General features: G+C 37.7%; 1 protein-coding gene across 2 annotated transcripts in view; it reads left to right on the top strand.

The window, feature by feature from the left end:
* The first annotated feature begins 6,687 nt into the window (after positions 1-6,687).
* The window catches only part of ARAP2 (ArfGAP with RhoGAP domain, ankyrin repeat and PH domain 2), a 143,210-nt gene continuing 130,446 nt past the window's right edge, over positions 6,688-19,451 (top strand). For both annotated transcript variants that reach the window (XM_065060699.1, XM_065060698.1), the window contains exons 1-2: positions 6,688-6,919; positions 13,169-14,204. In XM_065060699.1, coding sequence (XP_064916771.1) covers positions 13,309-14,204 — 896 coding nt within the window. In that variant the 5' untranslated portion in view covers positions 6,688-6,919; positions 13,169-13,308. The remainder of the gene's footprint in view (positions 6,920-13,168; positions 14,205-19,451) is intronic.

The following is a 19,451-nucleotide window of genomic DNA, read 5'->3' as shown; positions in this document are numbered from 1 at the left end:
CAAGCTTTTGCTTTTGTGAAGTTAAATTCAGCCTGGGTTAGTTATCTGAGGTGGTTACTATGAGGCACACTAGCTAATAAGAGGAGGTTGAGACAGCAGGAATAAGTAGACTCGATTAGGGCAATATTACTCCGTTCTCCAGCAGATTCAAGTTTAACAGCGAAACTATAATTTCACCTTTCAGCTTTTACTACAAAGTCCTGAGCAGAAGAAAAAAAAGACACACAGACAGAGACACACATGCACACACACACAAAGAAAAGAGAGGCACAAAGAAAACCAGTTCTGAGGTATCAGAAGCAGCTCAACAGATTTGGCCACTGTGGGTGGCCAGGCTCACTGGAAATCTTTGCCTAAAATACATACTTTAGCTGAGAAAGAATCAGTCCCATAGCGTTAGGATGAAGACACAAGCTATTGTGTTCAGCTAATTAGGCTTGCACTAACAGACTCGGAGGAAAAGAGACGTGGATGTCCTGAAACTTGATTGTCAAAAAAAGGGCCCTCTGCCTGGGTAGGCAATATACAGGGAAGAAAATGAAAATAATTAGAAGACAATGTGTAAGAAAGAAAAGTGCAAGAACAATTGTGAGAGATGTAGAATTGTCACTAGATTGTATCTTTTCAGGTCTTGTTTTTTTGTTTGTTTGTTTGCTTGCTTGCTTGTTTTTGTTTCATTTTGTTTTGTTTTGGTTTTTTGTGTGTGAAAGAGTTCAACAAAAGAGAGTTGCACTCATCCTCAGAGCTTAGTTCTCCATTGAATTTTGCCTTTCTGGAGAGTAATCCTTGTCTTCACCAAAATTGTATCAGCAAAAAAAGACAAAGTGGAAAATTCGTTCTACTCTTCATTTTGGTTTAAAAAAATTCCTATTCAAGGCTTACTTTCACTTTTGGCTATATTATCTAACTATTCAAAGAATTCTTTAAAAAGAGAGCTTTCATGTCCATATTAAATAGTGGCCTTGGATGCTGGAGGAAGAAAGTAAGAAATTTAAAAAAATAGAGATCAACATATACATTTAAATTAAGTTATTATTTAGCAGATGTACATGTTGTTTTCAGAATACCTTAATATTATTGTATAGCTGATAACAAAAGAAGAGGACTTTGGCCTGCTAGGAAAAGACATTAGACTGTATGATGCAGCCCCAGTAAGTTCTACCTTTATACTCTCTATATAATGCAAAGTTCAGTAGGTGAAAATAAATGCATTTTGGTGCATTTATTGATATATTAATATTTGCAAATATGTGTAATGTTTTTTTTTTTCCTGCCTCTGGTATTCTAAGGCCCAGGGGAACAAACAATAACAGTATAAGAAAACCAAAGAAAGTGCTAAAGATGTACCATGCTATAGAAATTATATTATATGCTCATCTCATTTCTTTGGTTGGGTGGAAAACAATGAGGAAAAGAGAAAACAGAAGAAAGATAATATGTTTCACTAGACCTAAATAATAGTGTGAAATTATATTGAACTATATACAATTTTAACTGTGATTGCACTTTGGAATTTTTTTCCCCTAAAAATAGTTCTGTGATGTCTATTATGTTTCTTTACTTTCCATGCCAAATTTGCTCAAGCAACAGGTAAAATGAAAGAGGGAAAGATGTATCTGAGATTATGACCTTTAAGATTAATAGCATCTTTAGAAGTGTCATATGTGGTTTCTATAGAACACAAGAAAGCCAATGCTGTGTAGATAAAACCTTAATGATGTGTGATTCATTACAATTCAATGAACTGCGCAGAAGATGAATATGGGAAAAATTTAGCACTTCTTTGCAGGAAAGTTCTTCAGAGAGATTTATTTTCAAGTTTGTTTGGTTGTTGGTTTTTGTTTTGTTTTGTTTTAATTTTAAGCTTAGGAATGCTCCATTAGCCTTCTCAAAGCTGACAGGAAGTCATACCAAGGTAGCGAGGTCCCCTAAATGAGAGCATTAGTAAAGAAATAGAAAGGAACTTACCACATGCTTTGGAGCTGCATTTGGATTCAAAACCAACTTGAAAACCTTTAAATACAAGTAAGAGATACAAGTGTTGGGATAAGGAAGTTTGGGAGCTGACTCAAAGCAAGACATGGAGCGGGTCAGTCCAGGGAAGCACCATGTTTTGTGCATTGCCAAAAGGGCAGTGAGATAGACCCTCCTCATCTTCCACAAACCTCAAGTTGTCCCAGGGCTGTATTTTGAATTGCCATCTTTGTGGACTCCCATTAAGAGCGAGGTCAAGTTCAATGTTTCTGACTCACCCATCACCTCCATATGAGAGGTGCTTTTAGAGCATGTTACTATTGGTTTATAAGTATTTTTATTCTCATAAAGACTATTTCAGTTAATTGGAATAACTTCTTGCATTTAGAGGATTTTGCATTTGCAGCTGAGTTCAACATGCAATACATAAGGCAGACAATTCACTGAAAACTTAGAATTGGTAAGGGGAAGAAAAAAAATCAGTATATTGCAGAAGTAATCAGTAAACAGTATATCACCCTAATCACCCTATTATATCAGCTTTATGTCATTTGTTTCAAAAGTCATATATGAGTATCAAAATAACTTGAAGTGCCTACCTCATGAGTTCATCAGTAGTTCTAAGAAAATGGAGACTATATTAAGGTTAAACATATAGCTATTAAAGAAAACATGATGGCAATAGCCACAATCGTTGTGTTGTCATATCTGTGAAGAAGAACATTAGCTAGTTTATAAAGAGATGATAGACTAAAAATACAGATCCATCATATGGTACAGGGATAGGATGCTTCTTGGACATCAGACTGGCTATTTTACAATCACATTAAAATATGGAGTCAAACTGGCTTAGAGGTCTGAGTAAAAATGTAGGTTGGCGTCCAGTGAGACATACAAAAGTAACTGACTTATAATGCACTGAATAACTGGCTGAGAGGAATTCCAAGGTTACAGAAACAGTTGATAGCAAATGCAAAAACGGAAGGTGGATATCTCAACTCTTGTGCTTATTCTTAACTGCAGTCCTATCATTTTTCTAAAGCTTTGCAGCATTTTTGTCTCACCCTGTGTGAAATGTCACCTCATGCTAGAACTCTACTTGTGAAAATTGTAATGCATTATTCAATTTCCAAGGTTATTTTTCCTGATATTTTATTAACAATAATATCAAAACTATATTGTAACAGTAGTAGTGAATCTCTAATAATAAAAAGCATAAATATTCACCTGCTGGTTGTTTGAGATGTAGCTAACGTTGCATTTCTTATAACATTTCATTAGCTCCAAAACCTAAATACATTTAACCTTCTCAACACCCTGAGGACACTGGCAGATGAATTTTATTGCCTCTTCTTTAAAGGGAAGCAAACGAAACTGAAAAAACTGCAGAAGACTGAATTTAAAATTCAAACAGTGCTACTTAGCTTGGACTGTGTTCAACGGTAATAAAGATGTGCTATTCTTACAGAAGAGAGAGAAATAATCTTGTTAAAAGTAAAAAATATACTCAGTTGTCTGTATTTTCAGACAGCTGAAAAATGTTGTGTACAATATCAGAGCTACTTGTAGGCCATCCATAAAGGAAGGAGTAGCCATTGTTTCCCCCAGTTTATCTTAGCAATTTGCTGTTTGTGCAGCTAGCTTTGGAGTTCTTAAATACAATAAATATGCAGCAAGTGGAAATGATCCACGGTTTTAAAGACACACAAAAACCCCCACAATATTTGAAAACTGGAAAAAAGCTGACTAGCTTAAATCAGTTACATTACTAGCTTAATGAACAACAAAAGATGTTGCAAACATTGACTTTGAGTTATGACAAACCACAGAGATGGATTGTTGAAATCTGAGGTAGATTAATATTCTAAGGATCAGCTCCTGTACAGCTTAGATGATATTATGCCATCTTCAGTTAAATACAGACTTACATGGTTATTCTTATGGACTGATGAAATAATCAGGCCAATATCAGTTAATAGTAAACAAGGTTATTTTAAAAGTTTTTGTAACATAAGCCTGAGCTGGAAGGCAATTTCTGCAAGTTCACTATGAATGGCCTTCTTGTATAGACAAAGGTATTTTAGGATGTAAGTGGCCTTAAGGTCTTCCAGAGGATATGGCAAAAACCTTGCAACTTCTTTTTAGAATTCTAATCTGAAATTTTATCTTCACCTACTAAAAAAAATTAGCTACCTAACATTTTTTCATTATAGCAACAAATAAATTCAAGGGAAGATGAAATTATCAGGAAACAAAATCTCCACAGTTTTCAAGCCTATAAGCAGATTTTCAAAACTACAGAATATCAAGAAGCCATAGAATAATCTTATGCATTATGTCATATCTGAATTACATCAGAGTTTGTAGGATGTAATTTCCTTTTAGATTTTTGTAATTTTTTTTTTTTTTACCATAGTGGTAGAAAGCTGCCATTCCATGCTCTGGCAGAGAACTATATGCTGTAGATAAACCAGAGACTTGAGAGCCTTCTTAGAATCTGATAAATTATGCTACTTTATTTCTAACAAATAGTAAAACAGCATATAGGTTTGCCTGATCCTGCTGATGTCATTTAGATATACACACAAAGACAAGAAAATCCCATAAAGCCCCAAAAGCACAATATGGCTTAAAATGAACTTGTGTATACTGCAGTTTTTCTGGACATAATGCAAGCAAATATGTAAACACAAGTGAGAAGATGTTTCAGATGTTTAATGCTTATTTCTTCCTTGCCCCCTCCGCCTCCCCACCCCCCAAAAAAAACAAATCCACACACACACACAAAAACCAAACCACAAAAACAAAGAAACAAACAAAACACAACAAAAAATGGAAAAAAAAAAATCAGGTCTTGTGGTCTCCTGTTGTGGTCAAGAAAAGTAAATTATTCTGGTTGAGACACACTGTCAGAGCACAGTGTTATGTTATGCTCTGAGGGGAGAAGCTACTACTGCACAAGTATTAAAGTGCTGAAGACAATCTCTTTTAGTGGGTTCCATGTCAGACTCTGACAGCTGTTTTAAAGACAAACGCTGAAGGGAATACTCTGCTGCTGGCCCACTTACTTGAGCAAATCACATGGGGTTCCTGGAAGAAAAACAAAGGTTGACTTTATAGAAGGACTAGGAAATTTCTTGACAGAGAAGAGCTCAAGGGTATTAATCAATAATCATAACTTAAGACTTGCAGAAAGAAAAAAATCAGCCCATCATAAACTGCCTTTTTTTTTTCATGGTAAGACAGGCTTTGCAAAGGGGGCAGGTCTTTTGTTGTTTACAAGACCTGAATCTTTCAAATATTTTAAGTTACTGTGGTTAAAATTCCTTTTCTAAATCATCATTCATTGGTATTCTTACTGTTCTGAAAGGAAGCTAGGCTTAGCTGTAAATCTTAGGCAAATCTGTGATCAGATGACTCTGAGTCACTAGGTTACAATCCAGAAAGGCTATGACCAAAAAGGGTGTTAGTACGCTTACCTGAATCACATCTGTGCGCTAACTTGGTTTGGAAACATGAGTCCCTCTGCAAATAGTTAGGAATGTCATTGAGACAGGTCAGCAAAAACATTAACAAAAACTCAAGCAAGAACATAATAAATTTCTTTAGGTTACCTAAAAAGGCAAACCAAAGTGTTTGCACTGGAGTGGAACTTGCCACAAAATTTGCTTGTATAATGCAAGTTTAGGAGGTAAAATTAACTGCATTTTTTTGGTACACTGGTATTTAGGCATCTAATAATTAGGACTTGCAGCAGGATTTTCACAAGTGCTTTGGCACTGATGGAATTGGTTCTGTAACGCTGAACTTCAAACTTGTAGTTGTTTTGACTAGGAGTTGAAGACTAAAAATGCTGTTTACATTCAAAATTGGGATCTTGAAACCTCAGTTTACCACCATGGCACCAACAGTTTTTAACAACCTTACTAATAGTAAGGCTATTTAGTATGGCAGCATTTAGCATGTAGTAAGCAGTCTTTGAAGCAGGAAGAAGAACCCAGGTTTACTTGCTCCTAAATAAGCACTTTAATTACTGGTCTCTATTTTGCAGTAAATCTTTGCTTCATTTCTGCTTCAACAGAGTGGCAGACCTCTGACTTCGGCGACAACAGTGTGAGCCTTTTGGTACATCCTTGGATTTAAATAGAACAAAATCAGAACTGATGTATCAAAATGAAGAGATAGAGGTACAGTGATGGAGTATACGAAAGCACTTCTCAGTCTCTTTTTTTTTTTTGTGTGTGTGTGTGTGTGTGTAAAAGAAAGCTAGTTTCAGCTGAGTGACAGTAATTCACAGATGTGGGTGACTTCCTAGAAGTGGGGAAGTTACATGCATTACCGAAAGCTTATTTATTAATTTATTTAAAAGAAAGTGATCATCGCTCAACACCTGTGCCACTACTGTAAGGCAACGCTGCTGCCTCGCACTTGGAGCGCCTGCCCTGAGCATGGCTCTGTTCGTTGCCAGATGTGGTACAGGGAAGCCTTTTGCTTGCTGGCTGGCTGCTGCCAGGGTGGGAGGCAGAGAGCCCCACCGCCACCCCAGGCTGCGGGAGGGGACACGGGAAACTGCGAAGCCATGCACCGGGCCGGCAAGCGCCCCTCCAGCCGGTGCCTGCGGCTGCAAGCGGGCTTCCTCCTGACTCCTCAAGAAATATGCTGCCCGGCGAGCACGCCCTGAGCAGCCGCCCCTGACCGCGCCCAGGTGCGGCCGCCTCCTGCGGGAGCGGGGGAGGGAGCTCCGCGCCGCGGGCGCGGCCTGCTGGGGAGCAGCGCGGGGGTGGGGTGGGGTGGGGTGTGGAGGCAGGAAGGAAGGAAGGAGAAAAAGAAAGAGCAAGAAAGCGAGCGAGCGGAGAGGGGAAAAGAAAGCTGAAGCAATCTCAAGTCCTGCTCTTCCTTCCCCTTGCCCCTCTCTTTCCTCGTCCCACGCTGCTTTTTGCCAGAGGTAAGCCATCCTCCGCGGGGCGCGGAGTTTGCGAGGCAGAGGGCAAGGTCTGCGCGCCTGCTGCCCGGTGCGCTGTGCGGCGGCCTGCGCGGGCAGCTCCGCGGGCCGGGTCGGGCCGCTGCGGGCTCGGAGGTTCACCGCGGCCGCTGCTGTGGTGCTGGAGGTCCCGGCGGCCAGAGGAAACTATGCTGCGGAGAAGTAACTTTAAAGTCACTGGCGATTTCAGGGGCGAGGCTGAGTGGTTTGGTACAGGGCATGTCTCAGATAAGCGTCAGATACCAAAGGTGGAATCTGACAAGAAATAGCTCGTAGGCAGGTAGAAGATGAGGGGTGTATTTTTAACTCTTCTGTTTTCTTTTTGGCTTAAATTATTTTAACGGTCTGTATGTAAATGTCAGAGTAAGGAACATTGCTTTGTTATTGTATATTTATTTACTCTATGAGTCATTTTTGTGAAGTTAGACATAAACAGACTTCTTGTTAGATGCTGGTATACTTCTGGAAATTTTACCAGAAAATGCATGAAGTTTACTTTCAGAGAGTCAAAGGATGTCCTAGATAGAAAAGGCAAAGTGAATGATACAGCACCCAAGTGTTGCCACAGCAACTTGCTAAAATGTACTTTGCCAATTCCACCTTTAGCTTGCTTCTTAATGCCATGCAGTACTTTACTCCAGAGTCTGCCTGCTAGTTGTTCCACTGGAATTTCTTGCAGTATGAGGTTTGATTCTGAGGTAGCAAAGGTAGTTGAACTTTTCTCTGGAAGAGAAATGTTCTGAAAAAAAGTAATGAAAAAAAAGGACATTTTGACAGAGGATGTGCTTGAAGGTATTTCATAATTATCTGCTGTGTTGAACCACACTTAGTAACTGTCTTGCTTTTGGAAGGAGAACAGTTCTATTGGAATTGTTACAATCAGTTATCTTGCTCTGAGTTGACCCAAATGTTAAGTCATTAAGTAAGCACTTTAAAAAAGGTCATTTAAGGTTGGGGTTTTTTTGTGGCGTTTTTTTTTTTTTTTTTCCTGTAGAATGCAGTCAGTATGCTGATTGCATTATGTAGATTTTTGGAAAGATCTTTAATGGTCTAGAATAGGGCTGTCAAACTCCTTTTAACCGGGGGCCTCATCAGCCTCATGGTTGTCCTCAAAGGCCCAAATGTAAGTTTAGGACTGTATAAATATTGCAGTAGTTAGAATGTTTTCTAAGCCTGTTAATCTTGTCAGTTTGTATGCAGTCAAGTACAATGGGAAGATGAAATTCGCTACTGGTGAGTTTCATTCTGCTCTGTGGTGAGTCCTTTTGTAGTGTTTCATTTTGGGTTTTTGGGGGATTTTTTTACCCATTTAGATCTTAATCTAGTATGTGGTTTAGCAGAAATTGAGGACAAGCCTGAACTTGCTTTTACTTGTTGAACTGATTGCTTAAAGTGTGATTATCTTGCCATGCACTTCTAAAGGTTTGACACTTTCTTCAGGCTAACGTCTGTAGTAATCTTAAAGAGGGGAAAAAAGAATCTCACTTAAATTATTCTGTGTTCAGCTATATCCTACTGTTCACATTTCATTATTAAAAGTTGGATTGCTTGCTTACTTCAACAAAGATTTGTCTATCTTCCGATCATTGTTGTTTTGAAGAATTCTCAACTTGAAAATCATAGAATGGAAGAATCAAAATGGATTGATATGGCTTTTTAGAAAGTTAGATGCAGGAACTTATCCTCCATGTGAGGAAAGGTCCTGAAAGTTATGTATTTTTTTTCCTGTACCAGTGTTGTCATTTTTCTTAGGTGCTGTTTAGCTGTCGCTTTCAGTAAAACTAAAAGAACTGCTCCTAGTTGTTGTACCTCCTTATCTAAGTTTCTTCCGTAAGATGGGAAAAGGAAGGATGTGAAAATCTGTTTGAAAGGAAGTGTGAGAAGTATCTTTTATGGAAGAGAGTTGGATGATCTCATGTAAGTCTTGGGATGTGCAACACGAACTGCAGTTCATCCCCTGCCAAAATGTATTTTCTTGTAAGAAAAGCCCAGATGGTTTCCCCTGTATTGTTTTTTATTCCTCATGGCAATTTAAATGTTTACACCTGTTTCTGTAAAATTGAATGGTCAGTTTTCTTCTGAGAAGCTTGATTTTTTTCTATAACTGCTATAGCACTTCCCTGCTTTTAGTAACCGTGTTGAATGCTGACTTTTGTCTTGATTACTCCACGATGGAGAATATGATAGTACAGCAAGAATCGGTTTCATTTAAGAAAGACAAATTCCCTGCCCCGCCCCCCCTTTTTTTTTTTTAATAGGATGTATGCAACCATGTGAACTAATGTTGAAAACTGTTTATTTAAACTGTCATAGTGGTACAAATATTGATGTGAAAGTGCGTATGCATATCCATGTGTATATAACAAATATATGCATTACATATCTAATGCTGTATAAATATTCTTTGTTTTTTATTACTTACTCAGCAATTAAAGCTATAAAGGAGTTAAAATTAGTTTTTAATTGATATACATTACATTGAAATATATTAATACAGTGGATAAGGTGGTCCTAGAGGTCTGCTTTTATGTATACTCCTTGAGTTTAAGCCTTTAGTAAGGATAAAACTTGGTAATAGTAATATAAGAAATGATTCAAAATACATCTTCTAGCCTGGGATAAAACCATTCACTAATGTGTGTAGATTGTTTAGCTGTTTACTACTTGAACCTTTGAGCAGTTAAACCAAAACAGGAGTCAGTGTAGCCCATTGCTCAGATCCACAAAATATGTGTGACTGTGAACTTACCAGTATCTAAGCAGCTGTATAGGTAGCTTGAATCAATAGCACGTCTTTATAAATCTTCTTAGAAGATGAGTCCAGAGTTGGAAGGGACCCACAAGGATCATTGAGTCCATCTCCTGTCCCTGCATATGACAAACCCACAGTTCACACCATGTGTCTGAGGGCGTTGTCTAGTCTCTTCTTGAACACTGTCAGGCCTGGGGTTGTGACACCTCCCTGGGGAGCCTGTTCAGTGCTCCAGCACCCTCTGGGTGAAGAACCTTTTCCTAATGTCCAACCTAAACCTCCCCTGGCACATCTTCCTGCCATTCCCTTGGGTTCTGTCATTGGTTGCCAGTTGATGGGTGCATTGACGCCTTCTGCTGTAGATCACTGAAAAAAAAAAAAGAGCTTTGGCTTCTAGCAGTGCTGGCATTTTGTGGTCAAAAAGCGAGTAGTTTCTTCCTTTCTCGGTCTGATACACAGTTTGTTTATAAAATTCGCTGCTAAAAGTAATGGTTCTTGCAAATTTGGAAACAAAGTTTGTTCTGTGCTAGGTATGCCCCTACCTTGTTATGTGGTTTATACAGAGATGGGTTAGGATCCAAATCACTGATAATGCATGACTATTTGAGTTCCTGAAGTAACGATACTGGAGGCGTTCCAGAATAAGGTGTTGGCAAAGCTATTGCATGTAGAAAAACATAGTATTTAGATACTGAAAAGAGTGTGTGAGTATAAATATATGGTTATATTAAAATATATATTTATTTATAAATATGTAACTAAAAGCTGCTTTCCTAAGCCTCTTTTTTTGGTTATTACTCAAGGTAGTAGGATTGAGAAAATGATACTCTCTGAAATAAACACTAAAACCTCATGGAAAAAAAAAATACCCAAACACCACCATGAGACCCAGAACTGCCAAGGAAGGTGGTAATGCCTGAGATTACCAAGTGCAACTCCAACATTAAAGCGCTTAGACTGATATGCTGATGTTGTAGGGGTTTTATACATTAGAACATGTGTGGTGTTTTGGTTGGTGTTTTTTTTTTTTTTTTTTTCTTCATTAAACATGAAAGACTCTGTTCTCTGGCACAAACAGTGCCTGCCTGATACTTTGTGCCCACTTTATTAACTTCTGTACTAATTCTCATTCTGTACTCAGAATATATATTCAACTTCTTAAGAGACTATGTAATTATAATTCTGTTTTTCAGGGTTTAGAGATGGGTGAAGGCCATACTGTTGAATTCTATCTTTTATAGAAGCTTATGTGAAAAGTTTGAGGAAATGCTGATGTCTGACATTTTTAAAGGTGTGATTTGTGTTTAGATAAGTGCTCAAGTTGGGAAAGGACAAAGTTAAATCTAAATGCTGATTGTTAATAATTTTAGCACAATCCAAGGCTTTTTGAATTTAAATGACTTGGGAGTGAGGGTTGACTCCCTAATGAACTTCATCTCTCTTGAGAAGTTCGTATCTGAGTGGTCCATAGAGCTCTCTGTCTGAAAAGTTATAATTTCATGAATTTAATATTTGAGATAATAAGTAACTTCTCAGACTTGTGGACAGTGATCACACTGATAAAAATATTACCTCCAAAATGAAGTTAAAGAGATTAGCAAGAATCCAAAGACTTATGTTAAATAATGGAACATTTATAGTAAGTATGCTATGTTGTTTTTTTTATGTCTTTCAGGAAAATGCAGGCTTGCTCATGCTTTTTTTTTTTTTTCCTCTTATTATGCCATATATATGTGGTGTAAGTATAAAGAGATTTGCTTTTTCCCTGTTTTTCATTACCACCTTTTGAAAGTGTGGGAGTAATAAAGGTATTTACAAAATTTTGCAGTGAAAGACTTCTAGTGATTGAATTAGTTATTTAATAATTTATTTCATAATAATAGTATATTGCAATCACCAATAGAAGCGATAATAATAATAATAATAATACTGAATAATAATTCAGTACACTGTATTAAATTTATGTTTATTTATATGTGGCTTTGGGAATGAGGAGGGGCATAAAGATTTATTTATGACTGTTTTTCTGAGTAATGACTTAGTTATTCAAAAGATATTGGAGAAATCTTACAGGAAGAGGTTTTATCCTTTAATGGAGGAATTGATACAGTACAAAAGTAGGCAATCTCTTAAGCTTCAATTCTAGATCCGAAGTAGTACCCTTTTTGTCAGGAAGTATCTTGAAGAATAAGGTATCGGTACCCACTGCCATGGATATCTTCTGGCCATATAGTTTCTTTCGAACTGCTACATAAGTCTGTTCTACCAAAGCTGTTCAACCTTTTCCAGGCTGCTTAAGGCTTGTACCTGCGTGCCAGGACAGCTGCTGCAGTCAGCAGGTTTCCTAAGGCTAAATTACCTTTTATACAGGAAGAGGGAGGTGAAAAAACCTGTTGATTGCTGCTGATCTTAAACCTATAAAGAGATGTGATTTCAGGCTGTCTCAAACACCGTCAGAATGGTAGCTTCTGTGTCTGCTTCATATTCTCTAAATAGTGAATTTAGATAGGGTCTTTAAAGAACAACTTAAATAGGTGGAATCTGGAGAGTGCAAAGGTTGAGTTGGAAAATACTGAGGAAAAACTGTCATGGGCATATGAGATGCCAAATGTCCCTGGTCTGGAGGCCAGAACTTGCCTATGGAGTAATGCCCCTGCTGCTGTTTGTGACCAAGGGAAAACTGTTTCCCTGGCTGGGTTGAAAGCTGGTAGTTACCTGTTTCCTGTTTGCCCTCGTGACAGGGCTTTGAAGGGCCTGCTCTGCAAGACGTACTTTGATCGCCTCCTTAGCTTTCTGGCTGTAGTTATTTAAACAATTAAGGCACTTCACTCCCCCTCAACATGCTCAAGTGATTCTACCTTTGTAAGCTATTTTATTGGTTATGGTACTTGTTCAGTCAGATTCTCAGTTGAGGAGAGCTTGAGCCCATGGTTCACATAGAATGCTCTGACCACTCACGGTGGTTTTCTTTGTTTTTATTTTTACCTGCTAAAAGTGTGTTTCTGTGCTACAAAGGGGTTAAGGCTCAGAAGATGAGGGAGTAGAAGGCCTATGCTGTAGTTACGTGGTGCTAGTGTGGGGATGGGAAAGCTCTGTGTTCCGATTCTGGTCTTAGATTACTTTTTCTCCCCCTTCTGTCTGAGTACTGTGTAAATAGAAGTGTGTGTGTAGGTAAGCGGTTCATCTCCTGACTGTTCATCTTAACGTTAAATACTAGGATTGTATGTTTTAAGACTGTATAGCTTGTGCAGAGTTAAGACTTTGATTTCTCTGTTCTCTTTATGCAGGCCAAGATAAAAGGATGGAGAGGTTCTGCTGTTTACCATCTTTGAAATTTTCATATATAAGCAATTTAAAAATATTACTATACAAATGACAGGAAGCCTTTCAGAATTTTATAAGTGATCACTGTGAGTTCAGGTGGGATTTTTTTTTTTTAATGCCCTTTTTCTTTTCTGTAGGTTTGCAGTCTTTTAAAAAAACCAGTTTGAACTGAAGAACCTTGAAGACGTGCCTTGAAGAAACTGATATTTTCTGCTGATAACAAATTTAGAGAGTTTTGTTGCTGGCGAATATGCACGCATCCTGACTACATTTCTACATGACTGTGTGGGGCAATATTCGGGATGAAGCGGCCATCATGTCATCCACAGGCAATGGCACTGATATTGAAGAATTCTTGGCCAACATTAACTTGGGACAGTATCTTCCTAACTTTAAAGAATCTGGCTATAAAGTTGTGACAGATTGTGTGGGAATAAACAACAGTGTGCTTCAGCAGATGGGAGTGTTACCAACAGGGCACCGCAGAAGGATTCTTAAGCAATTAGATACCACTCTTTCAAAAATGCAAGGAAATCCTTTTTTCTATGAAAATCTAAAAGACTTGAAAGATTTAGAAGAGAAGCAATGTCTGTCCTTGGATCAGGAGTCTCCAATATGTGATTCAGGTGTAGATGGGACTAGCTTGATACCTGCAACATTGTCAGAACAACTTAATAAAGCTGACATTGATAAAGAAAGGTTTGAACTTGCACAGCAAAACTTATCTGGGGCAAATGATGATAGCATTACAAATGTGGATTTTTCTAGTTTATACCAGAATTCAGACAGCATACGAAAAGCTGTCAGTCTAAGTGGAAGTATTAAGATGAATTCTCAGCCAGAGACACCACTGGAAGATGCTGCTGCATACCAAGCTGATGAGCACTTCACTGGCTGTTCAGCCTTTTGTGATCCTCCTTCATTTGCTCATTCATGTGAGACAAAACACAGCGAAAACAAACATCTGATGTTTGCAGATGAGCGTGATTTACCTGGTAGTGAGCCAAATTCTCCATTCGTTAAGTTTGAAGGAGAAATGATAGACAATGACTTATATGATTCTTGTACACAAAACTGTGTGAAAGTATTTCCAAGAGCAAGCCGGTCTTTTATATTAAGGCATCGACCTGTACCAGAAATTCCCGAATCAAGTAAAGTTCAAGCTTCACCAAGGTAACTGCTGTTCCTTTCTAATAAAAAATTTCTGTTGTAGTCATAATTGTAGAAATTTTGGTTTGGAGTGTCTCGTGAGATTTTTTTTTGTGTCATTTTTCTGTGTGGGTGGTGGATTTTTTGGAATTTTTTTTTTTTTAGATATGTGCTGTAAATACACTGCAAAATTGTGACAAAATGGTGATTTCAAGAGGGCTACAAATTCACCTCCAAGTATAAAAATCTACTCTTATGATGAGATAATAGTTATTGTGAAACACAGGTATTCAGGTTGTATCTTAGTAACTTTTAAGATTGTACCTTTCAAGAGATACTGTTCTTGGAAAAAACAAGTTTATAATTTTTTTTTTTTTTTCACATGTAACTTATAAGAAAGATCCAGGAAGTTCTACACAACTACATGTATTAATGTAGTTTTATGAAAACGTGGGACAAAATTTAGAAAAACTTTCTGGTCTATTTTTGTGCATTGTATGTGTAAACAAAGCAGGACATATCTGATAGGATTGCACACATGGACATAACAAGACGTTTATATGAGTCTTAGCCTTAAAGCACATAGAATTTATATGTAAAGACAAATACATTTTTTTTGTTTTAAATTAGAACATGATATACAAAATATGATGTGGAGGAGGAAATTGCATCATACTGGTGGTCTGAAGCAAGAACTTTCTTCAAGGTGGCTCTTAGATCGATTTCTAAACTGGCTGTCATTTAAGTGTTAACTCAGAGAACGTACGCAACCAGTTTGTCACATTAGGTATTGGCTTTTGCTGATGTTCTCATAGTAACGAAAACTTAACCTTTAATTATGATTGTAGTATAAAAACATTTTTGAGGCACTACAGCAGGAAAAAAAAAAGTGGAAAAAGAGAATGGAATGTTTATAAGGATAGCTCTGTGCAGCACTGGTGAGAGTAGTATTGGATGGAGTCCAGTAAAGTTTGTTGTGATAAATTGCGTAGAAGAGTTGCATTTTTTTTTTTTTTTTTTTAATATTCGTGTGATGTGGGTAAGGATTTTTCTTCCTTCAAAGTGGTTGAGTTCATAATTTGAATCCACAAGTTAGTGAGTAGCACTTATTGTCTTGAATAAGCATTAGTTGTTGTAGCTTGACTTGGAAAAATATGATGGAATGTAGAGGAAAAGGTCAGATGTTAGAACTTCACTCCAGGCCTATCTAAATGAAAGTAATATTGTTTGAATGCTAAAAATAATAGGTACTGAATTTGCAGTTGTTCACAATATTACAGGCTGTGTAAACTATCTCCCCACAGATTAATGTGTGATATTTTTGTTCTCTGAACGGTAAGGTTTTAATTGTCATGCTGGTTAAGTGTCTTAAAAAGAAAAGAAAAAATTCATGCAAAGACAGATGCAAAGTTTTGTCAGTGCAGCCATAAACAAATCATTAGGTATCATTAGGTTGTACTTTTTTAGTCTCTCTTTTTTTTTTTTTTTTTTTTTTTTTTTTTTTTAACCCCTAGCTATGCCTGGAAGGGACATGTCTCAGAATGTTGTGTATTTATCTTGTCTTTTTCATCTGCATATCTCAGCAGTTAGAAACATCATTAGCAAGATTAGCGAGTTTATACATGCCCTAAATGCAGAGTTTTCCCAGCATTTAAACGTTTCTTTTTAATTATTGAAAGAAGTCAGTATTAAATGTTGTAGTACAATTGTTTGTTTGAACAGATGAAGAGGCAAAGATCCTTTGTAACAATTAAGAGAGATTGTTTCGTGTCTTAAAAAATGTTTCCTCAGTGCTTTCTAAATCACCAAAAAATGTGTGCTTATTGAAACTTAAGTATGAATACTGTTCAGTGGGAGGTAGCTTTATGTTGACTTTATTATATGAAGTACAGATAACCACTCTACAAAAGTTATTCCTGCTGAATAGGAATCTCATCCTAAAAGATTACAATAACTTAGACTCTTAATGTCTTCTGAGAAACAAGCACTCAGTAGAGAATGTATTTGCTATATTTGTAGTCTTTCCACCATTGAAGTAAATCCTCCAAAACCCAGTCTATTAGTGAAATATGACTGGGTCTCTAACTTCATTACTCATCATTTTGATTTGTGAGCTCCAGCTTATTTTCTTAATCTTATGCTTCAGTTGTAACAATATGGAAATCTTGGAGGGCAAGTAGCAGTTTGTCTGAGGAAGATCAAGGCTAAACCAGAACTTCAAAGCAGAACTTAAATGTCAGAGAAGTGTTCTTGATAACTGTGCTGGGTATTTTTTTAGAGGCAAAAAATTAATGCAGAACTTTAAAATGGCAGCTTGCAGCATCTTTAACCTCAGGAAAGTTTGTGTTTGTCTTAGAGAATTGCATAGACAAACATTCTCATTTGACATATGTTGACAGGGGCTGGTTTCATCCTTGTGACACTGTGTGAAGGCTTTTCTAGAGAGGCTGAGAAATCCTGCTGAAATCTTCTGGGAAACTCAACATTTCCTTCTAGTTGTGCATGGATATTATTCATTAAATTTTTATGCAAGGAAATACTTTTCTCATGATCTCCTGTGTGCCTTCTGGCACAAAAAGTTCAAACGGTCCATCTCCTTGTGTGCCATAGTAGAGCTCTGACCATGTCGCTTTTTTATTATCAATAATGTGCTTGCCCCTCTTCCAGTTACATCCTTGTGCCTCATTTGTATTTCTGGCTCTTGCCTGTGAAAAACACACCCTCCAACTGCTAAGTCACAATAGCACTAAAAGAAACCTACCAGCCAAAAGCCACTAAAAAAACCCCAGGTCAAACCACACAAAACCCAGAATACAAACAAAACAAATTAACAGAAAATGCACCACAACCAAACAAAATTAAACAAAAAAACGGTTACTATTACACAGTGTTCTTGATAGTGAGGTCATTGTGCAGATTGTAATAGTGGTTTTTGTTGGTCAGAATTGAAGTGATGTGTAATTATGCTAGATTATTGTCAGCTAGACTTTTCCTCCTTATGACATCACGAGCTCTCTTCATACAGAATTAGTAAAGATCACTCTAAAGGCGTTTCAAAGCACTGGAGTTGTTAAGGAGACTGAAAATCATCTTTATCAATAGAAATGTGTCTAAAATGCCTTTTTTAGACAAATCCATCACCCTTTATGAGACCCTGTATTCTGTATTGAAGTGAGCAGTCTCAAATTTTTACTATGGTTCCCCAGTAATGTTACGGAACAGAGCAAAAGGTTAAACAGAGTGGATTTGAAGTTTTGTGGTCTCTCTTGGTACTTTAAGTGACTTTCATACAGACATAAGTGAAAAATTGAGGCTTTTGTAAGACAAACTAGGGAAAGTAAAGCAATGGATGGAGCTAATCACTGATGTGCCTTTAGCTCAAGATTAAAGATAAGTATAGAGATAGTTTTAGAGCCTTTGGATTCTCTGGATCATGTCATTTAGCAGTCAGGTGAAATAGCTACTGTTGCGTTGTTCAGACAGCAATGTGTTCAAAGAAAAAGCTTAAGCAGATTTGTAACATGGTAGACCTGTTTGTTGCTACTGAATGCTACACAGATAAAATTTCAGACTGAGGAACTCTGTATACTTTTAAATTTTTTTCATATCCACTAACTTTGTTACTTGTGTTAGATTCATATAATCATAGAATCATATAGTCTTTTTAATTGGAAGAAACCCTCAGGATCACCGAGTCCAGCCATAGCCTGACTCTTTCACTAAACTATGTCCCCAAGAACCTCGTCTAAATGCCTTTTAAACACCTTCAGGTGTGGTGACACCACCACCTCCCTGGGCAGCCTGTTCCAATATCCAACAATCCTTGCCATGAAGAATTTTTTCCTAATATCCAATCTCAACCTTCCCTGGCACAACTTGAGGCCATTTTCTCTTATCCTATCACTTGCTGTTTGGGAGAAGAGACCAACACCCTCCATGCTACAACCTCCTTTCAGGTAGCTGTAGGCAGTGATAAGGTCTCCCCTCAGCCTCCTTCTCCAAGCTAAACAGGCCCAGTTCCCTCAGCCACTCCTTAAAAGACTTGTGCTCCAGGCCCCTCACCACTCTGTCCTCTCTTTAGTATTTCGATGTCCTTCTTATGATGAGGGGCCCAAAACTGAACATGGGATTCAATGTGCAGCCTCATCAGCACTGAGTACAGTGCACAATCACTTCTCTAGTTCTGCTGGTCACACTATTTCTGATACAAGCCAGAATGCGGTTGGTCTTTTTGGCCACCTGAGCACACTGCTGGTATTGTTGAGTAGTGGGATCACTCATGTTCTTTATTAAGAGAAATAAGAAGAATAATAGACCATAAGTAATTCTGGAAAATATGCTGCTTTTGGGCGAAAATATAAATAAATATATGATGGTGCTTGGCTGAGCAGGCACTGCTTGCTTTTTGCAGCTGGTAGATCCCATGGTTGAAACTTCTTGTTTGGTGCTGATATTTTTTTTAGATTCTATTTCTTAGCATATAAGTAGTCAAAATTGCTTATGAGATGCCAAAGCTGGTGCTGCTGTATCTCTCTACTCTTGTGTTCTGTCACACAAAGCAAAGTTTTAAGGAGTGAGAAGCTGTTTTCTCTTTTCCTGTGGTCAAGCATCACTATTAATTTACCTTTGCAAAAAGCTGAGGAAGCCCAAAGCTCTAACACAGCATGCAAAAGCACTTTTAACATGTTTGCTTTATGGAAGGGTTAGGTCTTGAGATAGACAGAGAATAAAACATGTTTTGAATGAGTTTGGAAACAAAAGCTTTGCTCATTTAAAACACTCAGCAGATGAATGCCAGTGAAGTGAAGGCTTTGAAGCCTTGACTGCTGGCACTGAACGCTCTCCCTCACTCTCTTTGTGAGGTGGCAGGAATATGTGGAATAAAGCAGCTCAGCCCAGTGCGAAGTGCTCACCTTTCCAGTCTTGGCCTTTAGCAAGACCAGTCGCTGCCTCATCACACCCTTTCATCCTGTTTATGCACAAGGAAAGGGTGGTGGGGAAGAGGACGCAGCCTGAGCCGCATCCAGTACCTCTTGATATATGAAAATAGTGGGTCTTAATCTCCATGGCTGTAACAAAGTGCTAACTTAATTGAAATTTTTGTATCTTTGTAAAATTGGCACACTTTGTGATTGGCAGACTGCTTGCACTATACTTCCTATAAAGAGAAAATAAAGAAGGTCCTTAATCTGAAGAGGTATTAAATTTTGAAAATGTTTAAGGAAAATAATAATGTATGTAGGTATAAAATTTCTTTCCATCTCACTTGCC

This window comes from Columba livia, chromosome 4, assembly GCF_036013475.1.
Source record: "Columba livia isolate bColLiv1 breed racing homer chromosome 4, bColLiv1.pat.W.v2, whole genome shotgun sequence".
Classification (NCBI taxonomy): Eukaryota; Metazoa; Chordata; class Aves; order Columbiformes; family Columbidae; genus Columba; species Columba livia.
Note: the sequence above shows the minus strand (reverse complement) of the source record. Positions and strands in the feature narration are given on the sequence as shown.